Below are 12,633 nucleotides of genomic sequence, written 5' to 3' on the forward strand. Positions count from 1 at the left end.
TTTTTTAAGTAAGTTATATAGTTGAGAAATGAAGATGAGTACACTTATTATACACGGGGTTTGATTTTAGCTTAGCTGGCATCTTCAAATTAAATTACTATTGATTTTATATGCACGTGGGATTTTGATTTTGTGGGTCGGGTTTTTGGGTAACAGTTGATGACGTGGCATAAAATGGAGCGTTCACACGGACGGTTATAATAAGAGGAATGACGTAATGTCTTACATTACATTACACAAAGAAAGAAGAGAGTAATTTTGGAATTTAGGGGACAGTTTGGCAGTCAAATAGATCATCCTGTCGCTTCGAGGCAAAAACCACCAAAACTATATAGACTAGTATAACTTCCTTTTATCAACTTTTTGTTCATTCATATACCTACTTGTCAAATTTTATTATTCCGTCCTCGTGTTCTATTTATGCATAAGATAAATTTCATTAAATATTCTAAAAGTCTATTAAATAATAAAATATTTTGTATTAAGTAAAAATAGTAAGTTCATACAAAATATAAGATGTCATTATATATTTATACAGACATATAATTGATTTTATAGAGAAAACTTTTGGTTAGTAGTACTTAGTAGTTAGATGACTTCCAACAAAGTCATAAGTTACTCTTTTGAACCAAAAAAAAGTATAATTAAACTTATAATAATAATTTTTTTATATAAAATAAAAATAAAGAGAAATCATAAAGAGAACTAAAAAAATGCAACATTTTTTTTAACCCTGCTTACAATTCCAATCATTAAAATTAAAAAGAAAAAATATGAAATCAATACACAATATTTCAAACTCTTGTCGACATCCATATTCACAAGCCGATCACTATTCAATAGCTTTCATTTTATTCTTCGAGTCAAATTAAAGAATGAATAATTTAAGTATTGGAAACATAACAATTAAAAAGGCTAATGTGATCATTTGTCCAAAGTCTTACAATGTTTTGATTTGTAGAACTATAATATGAATAACAAATAATGTCAAGAATATGACTAAATTATTTAGAGATTATGATAATAAAATTATGGGAGTTATGAAAATAACGATCATTAAATTTTATATTAAAGAATATAAATGAATAGTTAATTGACATATTTATTATTCTACAATAAAAATAGAGAAATTGTAAAAGAAAAAAAAAGAACATTCTTAGACAAGATTATACTCCCTCCATTTCAAATTAATTGAATTATTAAGGTGTTTCACACCCTTTAAGAAAATAAGATTAAGACATAAATTAGGTATAACTTTCCATTTTTACCCTTATTAATTATTATCAAATTTATGATTAAAATAACTAAACATTAATTAATAACTAATTCCAATACTAACTAGTGAAGGATAAAATTGGAAGAATATTCTAAAAGTAGTCTTGAAAATTGAACGATTAAGTTAATTTGAAAAATGAAAAATGTCTCAACAATTCAATTAGTTTGAAATGGAGGGAGTAATAAAGATGAAAAACTCAAGAGACTCAAGACGTTATTTCATAGATTTTAGTGTTATTTAAAACTTGTAATGAAGTATTTTCAATTGAAAACTCATGGAGAAAAAAATTTATTTAGACATTTTTGAGGAACTAAACGGACAAAAAAAGAAGAAGAGAAGAGATAATTATGTCCAACAATGTCATAAGTTACTATTTTGAACCAAATGATATTATAAATTTATGACAGTCAAAACTTTATATAAAATACAAAATAAAGAGAAATCATGAGAGAACTAAAATAAATAAATAGATAAACAATACAACATCATTCTTACGATCTTAATTATTAAAATATTAAAAACAATTATGAAATAAATGTACAATCTTTCAAACTCTTGGCAATATCCACTTCCACAAGTCACAATCACCATGCAATAGTCTTTATCTAATTCTTCAAGAACCAAAACATCAACATAATAAACACTAAAAATATGACAACTTAAAATGCTAATGTGCTCATTTCATTAAAGTCTTACAATATCTCTATTTATAGGATTACAATATAGATTACCAAATAATATCATGAATATGACTATTAATTATTTTAGAGGTTATAATAATAAAAAAATTATGTGAGTAATGAAAATAAAGATCACTAAGTTTAACATTTAAAAGAAAAATTAAACGACTTTTTAGCAATTTGACACTGAGCTTTTGATATAAAAATGCATTACTTAAAACTCTCGCTAATTTCTTACGATAAAATTCAAGTAATAAAAAATACGACTTACATGTAAATAAAAAAAGAAAATAATTATACCTTTCTGCCAATAATCTTGCGGGACCTTATTTAAATTTTCTCACAAAATTGCCAGATTGAAATCCGATCAGTTTATCAAATATCATGGAGAAGATGATCTTTCCCATTCAAAAAAAAAAGACACATGCAATAAAACAATTAAATTTCATATAAGTAAAAAAAATTGAATGCAATATTAAAGCTATAAAATGCCATTTTATTAAGTTACAAAAAAATTTGTGATCCTTGATAAAAAAAAAAAAAAAAAAAGCAAGTTTCACCTAGTTAATTCCTAGCTCAACTATGTATATAAACTTGATCATTTCATTTGTATCAAAGTTTTCTAATGCCTCTATTTATAGGACATAATATGGAATATCAAAAGATATCATGAATATGACTATTAATATGAATTACGAGTTATGATTATCAAAAGTCATGGGAGTAATGGAAATGAAGACAATTAAGTATTTATATTAAATAATATGAATAAGTGGAGTAGTAATTGACACATTAATTTTTGTACAATAATAATTTTAAAAAATAGAAAAAAAGATAAATAGTTGGCTTGGCCAAAGAGATGTGCCACATCACTTTTCTTTTATCTAGTTATATATATATATAGAGAGAGAGAGAGATTTTGTTGTGTGTTTATAAAAATATCAAAAAAAATAGTGTATTCTTTAAATTTCAAGCATTGCAACAAATATAATTAAGTACTATTTTAATATCATTATATCAACTTATCAAATACGCAACTATTTCAATACTATTACATAAGTTTTTAAAATTGTTGAATCATGTTTGTAGACATTGAAATTTTGTGGGACTCTAAGACGTGTTCAATTCGAGTGGGGACTTTACAATGTGTGTTCAATTCCAATTAGAATTCTTGGAGTCTACTCAACCCTTAAACCCTAGTTCATGCCTATATAAATGATATTATATTCTCTTAAAAGACATCTCGAATATTTCGCAAATTCATGGAATATTCATAAGGAGATCAAATTCAAATCATCCTACTTCGAGAGATACGCCACTAACGACTCTCGAATCATGAAATCATGGATAAATCTTATGAGAGAAGAATCAAGGGAGAAACAAGTACGCACTATTGATTTATCAATAAAAATTTCATGTTTCTTCTTTTTTTTTTGTGATTGTAATTTTTTTTCTGTCACTTTAAAATGTGTTACAAACGAAGGTTTTATTATTCTAACTTTATATTATTATTTTTTTTCATTAAAAAATTCCATTGTTTACGTTCTTACTTCATAAGGTTTGCATATATCCTACCTTCTCGAGACTTTGCTTATAGGATTACATTGAATATGTTATAGTTATTCAATTTATATACGATAACTAGAAGAAGAAAAAAAAGCATTGCTATGAAGTTTGGTTTTAGGCCCCCAAACTTGTTGAGACGGTCTTGATAACGAATAGTGTTGATTAATAAAAGAACACTTTTATTTATTGCTTCGTGAAAGATGTATTTAGTCAAATATGAACAAGTAAATATGAATAAAAATAGTTCTATAATAATAGTACGGTGAATCGTATGAATGAATACAACATTAATTGGGAAAAAAAATACTCTTTTTCTTTCAATTTATTTGTTTCATTTTCCTTTTTAGTTTTTTAAAAAAAGAATATTTGTTTTCTTTGTTGTAAACTTTTTAATTTCAATTTCTACTTAATATGTTCAAGATCACAAAATTCAAATCAAATAAACAAATAAATAATAACGAAAGAAATAGTTAATTTCTTATTGAAAAGCTTGCACCAAATACACAGACGATCAACATGAGCTTACTTAGACACAAATTTTAAATCTTTATTCAGAGTAAATTCAATGATCGAGAGTTCTGAAACTCCAATTGTTCTAGCTATTTTTTTTAATGAATTATTGTATTTTTTTCTTCTGAATGAATCATTTCTTTTATATTTATCTATGATTAATAACGAATAACCAAATTAAACCGAAATCAATAACAACAAACTGATAAATATATATTTTCATATGACTTAATTTTAATAATTTCAAAATCAATTGACTTAATTTGATTTTGAATATGAACAATAACTGATCAAAATGGACCCACGAACACTCTCGTGCATATAGTTTTGGTCCTCTTGTCTTCCAAGCGACAGGATGACCTACCTATTTGACTGCCAACTTGTCCCCCAGTTACGTCATTCCTTTCATAACCGTCAAAAAGGCAATAGGAACAATCACCGTGTGAACACTCTCTTTCCTGCCATGTCATCAACTTTTCATGCCACATCATCCAAATCCCACGTGCACACAAAATTAGTTGATTTAATTTGAATATGCCAGCTAAGCTAAAATCAAACCCGTGTAAAATAAGTGTAGTGTTTTCGTATATAAAAAGCAAATAACTCATCTGAACAACAAAGACCAAAGTTTTCTCTGCTTTTTTCTTTCAAATTTCAACGATGCAGAGGTCAACCAAGAGACATAATCAAGAACAAACAGCTTCAATGAACAAACAACCAAAATTTAGTGATGAACAAGAGTTTTCAATCATCGTTGCTGCTTTAACGAATGTGATTACAGGTACTACTCATACTTCCGTCAGTGCCACAATTTCATTACCTTGTACGAGTATGTCTTATTCTATTGAGCCGCCCTTGTTTCACTTACCGGAAGAAACAGAGGCTTGTCAATTCTGCAAAATAAATGGTTGTTTAGGCTGCAACTATTTTTGCAACCTCATCAACTGGCAACAACAACAAGGCTTTAAAGATTGTTGCGAAGAAGAAAAAGAAGAATTACAGAGGAGTGAGACAAAGACCATGGGGAAAATGGGCTGCGGAAATTAGAGACCCGAGAAGGGCAGCCAGAGTATGGCTTGGAACATTTACTACAGCAGAGATGCAGCTAGAGCTTATGACAGAGCAGCTATTGAATTTAGAGGTCCAAGAGCTAAGCTTAATTTCTCATTTTCAGATTACACATCAATTCAACAACACAACAATACACCCCTGCAAGTGCAACAACAACAATCACCGCCCTCGCAGTTACAACAGGGAATGAACACAGAAGAAGAAGAGTTCTGGGATCAATTGATGAATTCAGACAATGAAATTCAACATTACTTTAATAGAGAATCATCTGATTCTGCTAATGGCTATATTGCTCATAGCTTCTGATCATTTCCTATTTTAGTAGGACGCATGCCCATTTAGTTTTGATAGTTACAAATTAAATTGGAATTTGTTTTTCAATCAAGATTGTATCATAAATACTTAGGCACACAATATTACATGTGGGGCCTCAGAAACCTGAGGGAGAAATCACCTGATGGCAGCATGCCTACCAACTTCAACGAATATATATACATTTTTAATTAATAAAGGAAAAGTTAAATATTGGGAGTATGTATATAATTTGATGTATTGACAAACAATGTTCACACCTGGAGAAGTAACAAGCTTATCCTCTGCAATTCAGCTTACTTTATTATACTAATTTATCAATTTCACTAGTATTTAGGATTTGGATGACTTGAATTACTTGAAATTTTTACAAGGCATAGAATATCACATGCACTATTTTAAAAGCTAGATAGAGTTACTCAAATGTTAATAATGCAAGAATTAGTTAGGAATGAATTTATGTATTTTCAAGTAACAGAAGAGATATGTAAGAGTGATAAAGTTTACTCATAGAAATATGATGCATCTAATCTATTCAAAGACCTTTTTAACACTTATAAATTCAGCACAATTCAATCATTTAACACCAATGAAAATAATGATACTTTCTTTCATTTTAATTTGTCATTTGATGTTCACTTCATATGAAAAATTAATAATAAATATATTATTTTAAACAATATTAAAACAGAGAGGGTAGCTGTGAGTCAATAAAATGGATAGAGCAAAGTTAAGTCAACTCGGTATTGTTGACGCTACGACGTGTACGGATTGATTACCAGGCTGGCTTATGTTGTGTATTGTTTTGTCTTTTCTTAGACCCACATAGTAGTATTTAACTTTTCAACTTTAATACTCCTTTCTTTCTAGTGAAGAAAATATTAAATGTCTATTTGGAAAGTTACTATGATAATTTGTTTTAGTGTAATTGAACCTAATTATAATATATAACACATTTAATTGGTTATGTAATTATTTAATTAGCAGGTAATTAATTGTAATTGATAGGGGTAGTTATATTTTCTAATTCTCATGAAAATTGTGAATTACTGATAATTATGTGGTGTAATTATAAATTGTTTAGTTTTTCATTTCTTTTTTCTATTACTACTATTTTATTTATTTATTTATTTATTTATTTTAAATTCTTTTTTATTATTCTAATATTTTTTTAAATATTTTTTTTTATATTATTTACATTTAATTTCTTTCGCATTCTCAACCTTTACTTTATGTGATTTCATGCCATTTTTTCGTATTATCTATTGTTGTAATTCTATGTTTATATTTTTCATTAAAATATTTTTGTTAGTATTCTAATTTTTCAATTAAGATAGAAGTCATTGTTTAATAAGGTTATAGACTTATATTTTTCTTTTCTTTGAAATCATATTTATGTATGTTATATTGATATTTGACATAAGAATATTATATTAAATTTTTTGTTTTGAATTTAGGACTTATGTTATATTTTCAATTTCATTTATTTTAATAGTATTGACTTGAAATTTCACATTACAAGTCATTTATTTTTTAATTAGACGGGACATATTATATTATATGTCCAAAGTAATTCTCCAAAACAGGGCTTGAAATGTATATATATCCTACTACCAATATACTGTTAATTATTTAGCCTGTTCTTTAGAGTTGGGTAAAAAACAACAAATATGGTAGCACATATGTTCATACTATTCCGGTTCAAATCATTCTTTGTGACAGAGGAATATCTTTTAGTTAAAATTTAGGCTTAAGTTATACGTGTCCTTTTAAAGTTGTCTGCATAATTCACTTAGACACTTTATCTTGCGCTTGTTTCAATTGAACACCTTTGTTAGTTAAAAAAATTATACATATTGAACACTGTGAGACAATCAACTAAAAATAGAGAGTGTGTCATACACTTGCGAATGATGTGACATAGTAACAAATAAGAAAAAGACATGTGGCATTTCGTCCATAATAATAAGTAAAAAATAAATTAAAAAGAAAAATAATAATAAAATTATGTTCGATAATCATCTTCGTTCCACCTTTTTTTGTCTCAACATATTCTTTTTTCCACTCATACACCTGCCTCTCTCGTTTATTTCGATATCCATCAACATTGTAGTTGTCATTTCTCTCAATCTCACTTTTTTTTTCAATCATCAATTCAGATTCTCATATTTTTCTTCTTCTTCTTCTTCTATGTTGTGAGTTCTTTAGGATTTGAATTTTTTAACAATTTGAAAGAAAATAATTTCAGATTCGTATTAGTCTTGCCGGAAAAAATGAAATTTTGCCGGAATTATTTTTGACGCATTTCATTTTAGTTTTGATAATATTAGTAATTGTGGAATGCCGCTAGTAAAAATAATAATCAAGGAGTGTATGGTAAAGGGTGTGGCGGGATCATGGCAAAGCAATTTGGCCGGAATTTATTTTAAATAATATTGACATTGAAACGTTTAATTGGGGATGACACAACCAATAATTTAACTAGCAAATTAAGTTTAGCAGATTCAGTTTTTCATTTTAACAAAAACTGGAAAAAAAAAATAGAACTAAAATGAAGTGCAAGAGATTTTTGAGATGGAGTGAAGAAGATGACAGGTAAAGGGGTGTGGGGTGGGGTTGTTTCTTTTTCTTGATTAAGAGTTTATTTTTTTATAGTTATTTAGTTAATGAATGCAGGCGTGAAAAAAGTTACAAATTATCTTTTTTTTTAAATTTAAAAATGAAATAGGAACCTATTCACGCTCTCAACAGCAGTGAGGTACACTTATTTTGCCACGTAAGCACTTTGTGTTTAATAGGTATATGTTTTGAACAATTGAGCCGCCTTTGTTTCACTTACCGGAAGAAACAGAGGCTTGTCAATTCTGCAAAATAAATGGTTGTTTAGGCTGCAACTATTTTGCAACCTCATCAACTGGCAACAACAACAAGACATTAAAGATTAATGTTGCGAAGAAGAAGAAGAATTACAGAGGAGTAAGACAGAGACCATGGGGAAAATGGGCTGCAGAAATTAGAGATCCAAGAAGAGCAGCCAGAGTATGGCTTGGAACATTTACTACAGCTGAGGACGTAGCTAGAGCTTATGACAGAGCAGCTATTGAATTTAGAGGTCCAAGAGCTAAACTTAATTTCTCATTTGCAGATTACACATCAATTCAACAACACAATAATAATAATAATAATAATACTTCTTCTTCACCCCTGCAAGTGCAACAACAACAGGGAACTAATACAGAAGAACAATTCTGGGATCAATTGATGATTTCGAACAATGAAATACAAGACTTCTTGAATACGATGAGTTTCAATGGAGAATCTTCTGATTTTGCTAATAGCTTCTGATCACTATCCATTAAACACAAGAATTGTAAAGGACAAAAATAAAGAAATTTAGTTTTGGTAGTATCAAATTTTACTACTTACATTTCTGTTCCCAATAGTTAAGCACCGTAATAGAATTTTGTACGGAGAAAGAATATTACAAGTGGGGGCCTAATGATTTTGATGGCAGCTTCCCTACCAACTTCAACGAATATATAAAGAGTAAAACTAAATGGCACAACATTTTTTTGGCACGATCTGGCATAACACTGTGAAATGATAGAAATAGTCTTTTGGCTCTTGACTCGAAAACCATCTAAATTTCCCTCCAAAAAAAAAAGAAAATCACCTGACTTTTCTTTTTTATTTACTTTACTCATTTTATTTCATTTACTTTACTCTTTCAATATCTTTACTTTCTTTTTTACTTAATTCATTTTATCTCTCATTCTAGAAAATGTTTCTTAATTTTCTTATATTTGGTTTACTTAAATATTTCTCAAATAAACTTATTTTTCTCAAATAATAATTTTTTTCTTACCTCACTCCGTACTCCGACCCTCCCCATTCAAAAAACTTTAAAATTTAAAATTTTCTTTTTAAAAAAAATAATAATTTATTTTGTTACTACACCCAAACTAGCCCCTCCCCCAAACAAAAAAAAATTAACAACTTAAAATTTTATTTTTGAAAAACAGTTTAAAGTTAGATTTTTTCTATTTTTTTACCCCGCTCAACTCTTGACTGTCCTGCCCCCGCTTTCCACAAAAAAAAAATGTTTTTGAAAAAAATAATTAAATTTTTATTTTCTTTAGTCCACGCTTACCCCAACCACCTACCCCCCTCCAAAAAAATTTAAAAATTGTATTTAAAAAAAATATTTTTCATTTTTTTCTTTCATATATATATATACTAGTGAAACTATTCGTGCTTCGCACGGTTGTAATGAAAATTAATAAATTAATTTATTTTATCATTTATAAAAAATAATTCTATGCATTGCTAATTTTTAATTATAATGAAATAGTATGGAATATTTATATTCAAGCCAGTGACATAAAAGACAATGTAAATTTTTGCCTTCATATGAAACATGATATGTTTTTTCAATATGCTAAATAAACTTTATATGCATATGGTAGAACAAACAATTTAGAAGTCATATTTTGAAACAACAAATCTATGTATTAAGTTTGAAAACAATACATTTTTTGTTTAAATCTTATCTATCTTTTGAGTACTCGATCATTTATGATAACACCGATTTTGATATTAATTTTTTTTTTAAAACTTCCACATTACGTCTTTTTCATCACATTTGTTTACTATTTATATATTAAAGAAATATTTATATATTAAAGAAAGGTTTTAAAAATTATAACAATGAAACAAATAGGAGTTATCAATAACATTTAAGAATAGAAGTTATAAAGAAGATAAGATACATGAGTTATCATAACTTTAATATATAATATTATTATGACATTAAGTACATTAATCATTGTGCATTAATTTTATTTGTAAAAATAAATAAATGACTGAAAAATATAATGGGTAAAAATCACAAAAATAAGAAAAAAGAATAAATAAATTGATTGCATAAAAGACGTGTCATGTTACAATCTCATCAAAGACCACAATTAAATAATATAGAGGCATAGATTTTTTATAATTATGTAGCTAAGACATAAAAAATAATAATTTACATTATTATATCACAAAGTACTAAAAAATGAAGGGATAAGAGTTTGAAAAATATCCCAACTTTGATCGGATTTGATGTTGCTATACTAAACTTTTATAAGGACCTATTACCTCCCTAGACTATTTCATACTGTATTTTTTTACCCCCTGAACTATTTAATAGTGTATTTTAAAGGTATATATGTGCTCACGTGGACACATTACTATTTATAATTTTGCATTATTTTTTATGTCCACGTGGGCAAATATATATGTTTAAAATACGGTATTAAATATTCTAGGGAGGTAATAGGTCATCATGAAAGTTTAGTATCGCAACAGCAAATTCGACCAAAAGTTGAGGTATTTTTCAAACCCTTATCTCAAAAATGAAAAGAAAACTTCTAAATACATTTCAAGCAAGAAAAGAACAGCGACAACAACAAATTGTTAAATATGCATAAGAATAAGCAATGATGTCATATAATAATTTATTTCATTCTTTAATTTTCTTTGAGAAGAAAATAAAATATAACTTATTCTCATTAATTTTTTTGATTGAAATAAGATAGTTATATTAATTATGTTTTACAATAAAAAGTAGGATCATAGAGGACTAAATGAGTAATGTTGTCAATATGTGTACTTAAGTTACTATATATTACAAGTCAAAATAAAAATAAATTCTCTAGTAAAAGTAATTCCTAACGGTGCTTCAAAAAATATTCTTCTAAGTCTTCCTTCAAGAAAACATACAATAAATAAATAAATAAAGGAGAAAGTAATACAATACAAGCATCACTTTTACATTTTTCATTATCAAATAAATATGAATTCAATAAATTATTTAATTATAATAATATAAAACACAAAAATTATGAATAATTGTTAATATGATTGTTTATGTATGATATTTATGATATTTATATTCCCCATCATGTCAAATTAAAAAATAATTATATCAAAAAAGGGAAAATAATTTAAACTATACTCGTAAGTTATGAAATTATCAAGACTAAAATTAAAGGGTATGAGTTATGAGTAGTTATTATTTATAAATATATTAAATTAGAAAAACTTAAAATATTAGAAGTTATATTTGTCATTTTATAATAAGAAAAAGGGCACAGAGAAATTTTCTACGAAAAAAATGTCAAATAACTTGAGCATAAATTTAACTACCTTATACATGCTCTTAATAACAACACTTACATGAATAATGTAAAAATCAAGCTAAAAAGATATCAAGAAAATATATAATAAATAAATAAATAAAGGAGGAAGTAATACAATACAAGCATCATTTTTACAACTTCCATTATAAAAAAATAATATGAATTCAATAAATCGATTCATCAATTTATAATTCTTCGAACCCTTATCGGTATTCATTTCACAAGGCGGTCTTCATTGACATTTTTTATTCTTCAAGATTAAAACATAAATATAATACCACATGAAATATATATATATACATTACAACTTCAAATATGAAATAATAGAATCATGATCATATTTATAAAGATAAAATGATGGAATACCATAAGGTGTTTTAAATTTTAATTAAATATTTAGGAGTTATGAATATGAAAAGTATGAGTTAATAATATTATTAAGAGTGAATATGAAATAAATGAGTTGTGAATGTAAGACTTTTAATAAAGCAAATAAAGGAGGAATAAAAACAAAATAAATAAGAGAGGAAATAGTGCTTAATGTCTATAGTTATGTGGGAACTATTTCATGAAAATAGATATAAACCTTTGTTGTTTAAATGAATCTCTAGAAATAGTTTTAGATTTTCTAATAAATTATACAAATAGAAAAAAATAAGAAAAATGTCAAAAATTTGAATAAAAAAAATGAAATTGAATTTTTTTAACAATCACACTAATTTATTGTGTATAAGTTATTATATTAATTAATATATTTATTAATGAAGAATTGAGAAGTCACTCCAAATTCCAATCATGCATTATCCTTTCTTAATTACATTCAATTGTTCTACTTTAATTAAGAAAATATGGGAAAATAAAGAAAAATATCAAAAATAAAGGAGGAAAAAAGATAAATATGAATGGTGGCCTTAGAGAGGTATCACATCATCTTATATATATATATATATATATATTATTTTTTATATCAGAACAAAAAAAATTGTACTAACAATATTAAATTAACGTACTCAACTAAATAAGATAATAACTTTTT

The 12,633-nt window shown here is 26.5% G+C and overlaps 1 protein-coding gene and 1 pseudogene across 1 annotated transcript; both read left to right on the forward strand.

Moving 5' to 3' along the window:
- Nucleotides 1–4,658: 4,658 nt before the first annotated feature.
- On the forward strand, nt 4,659–5,728 carry LOC102596109 (ethylene-responsive transcription factor ERF109-like; annotated as a pseudogene).
- Nucleotides 5,729–8,003: 2,275 nt separating this feature from the next.
- On the forward strand, nt 8,004–8,760 carry LOC102605756 (ethylene-responsive transcription factor ERF109-like). Its single transcript, XM_015309647.1, has 2 exons — nt 8,004–8,010; nt 8,303–8,760. Exons 1-2 carry the CDS (start codon nt 8,004–8,006, stop codon nt 8,758–8,760), a joined length of 465 nt encoding a protein of 154 aa, XP_015165133.1.
- The last annotated feature ends 3,873 nt before the right edge of the window (nt 8,761–12,633 follow it).

This window comes from Solanum tuberosum, unplaced genomic scaffold, assembly GCF_000226075.1.
Source record: "Solanum tuberosum cultivar DM 1-3 516 R44 unplaced genomic scaffold, SolTub_3.0 scf00112, whole genome shotgun sequence".
Taxonomy (NCBI): Eukaryota; Viridiplantae; Streptophyta; class Magnoliopsida; order Solanales; family Solanaceae; genus Solanum; species Solanum tuberosum.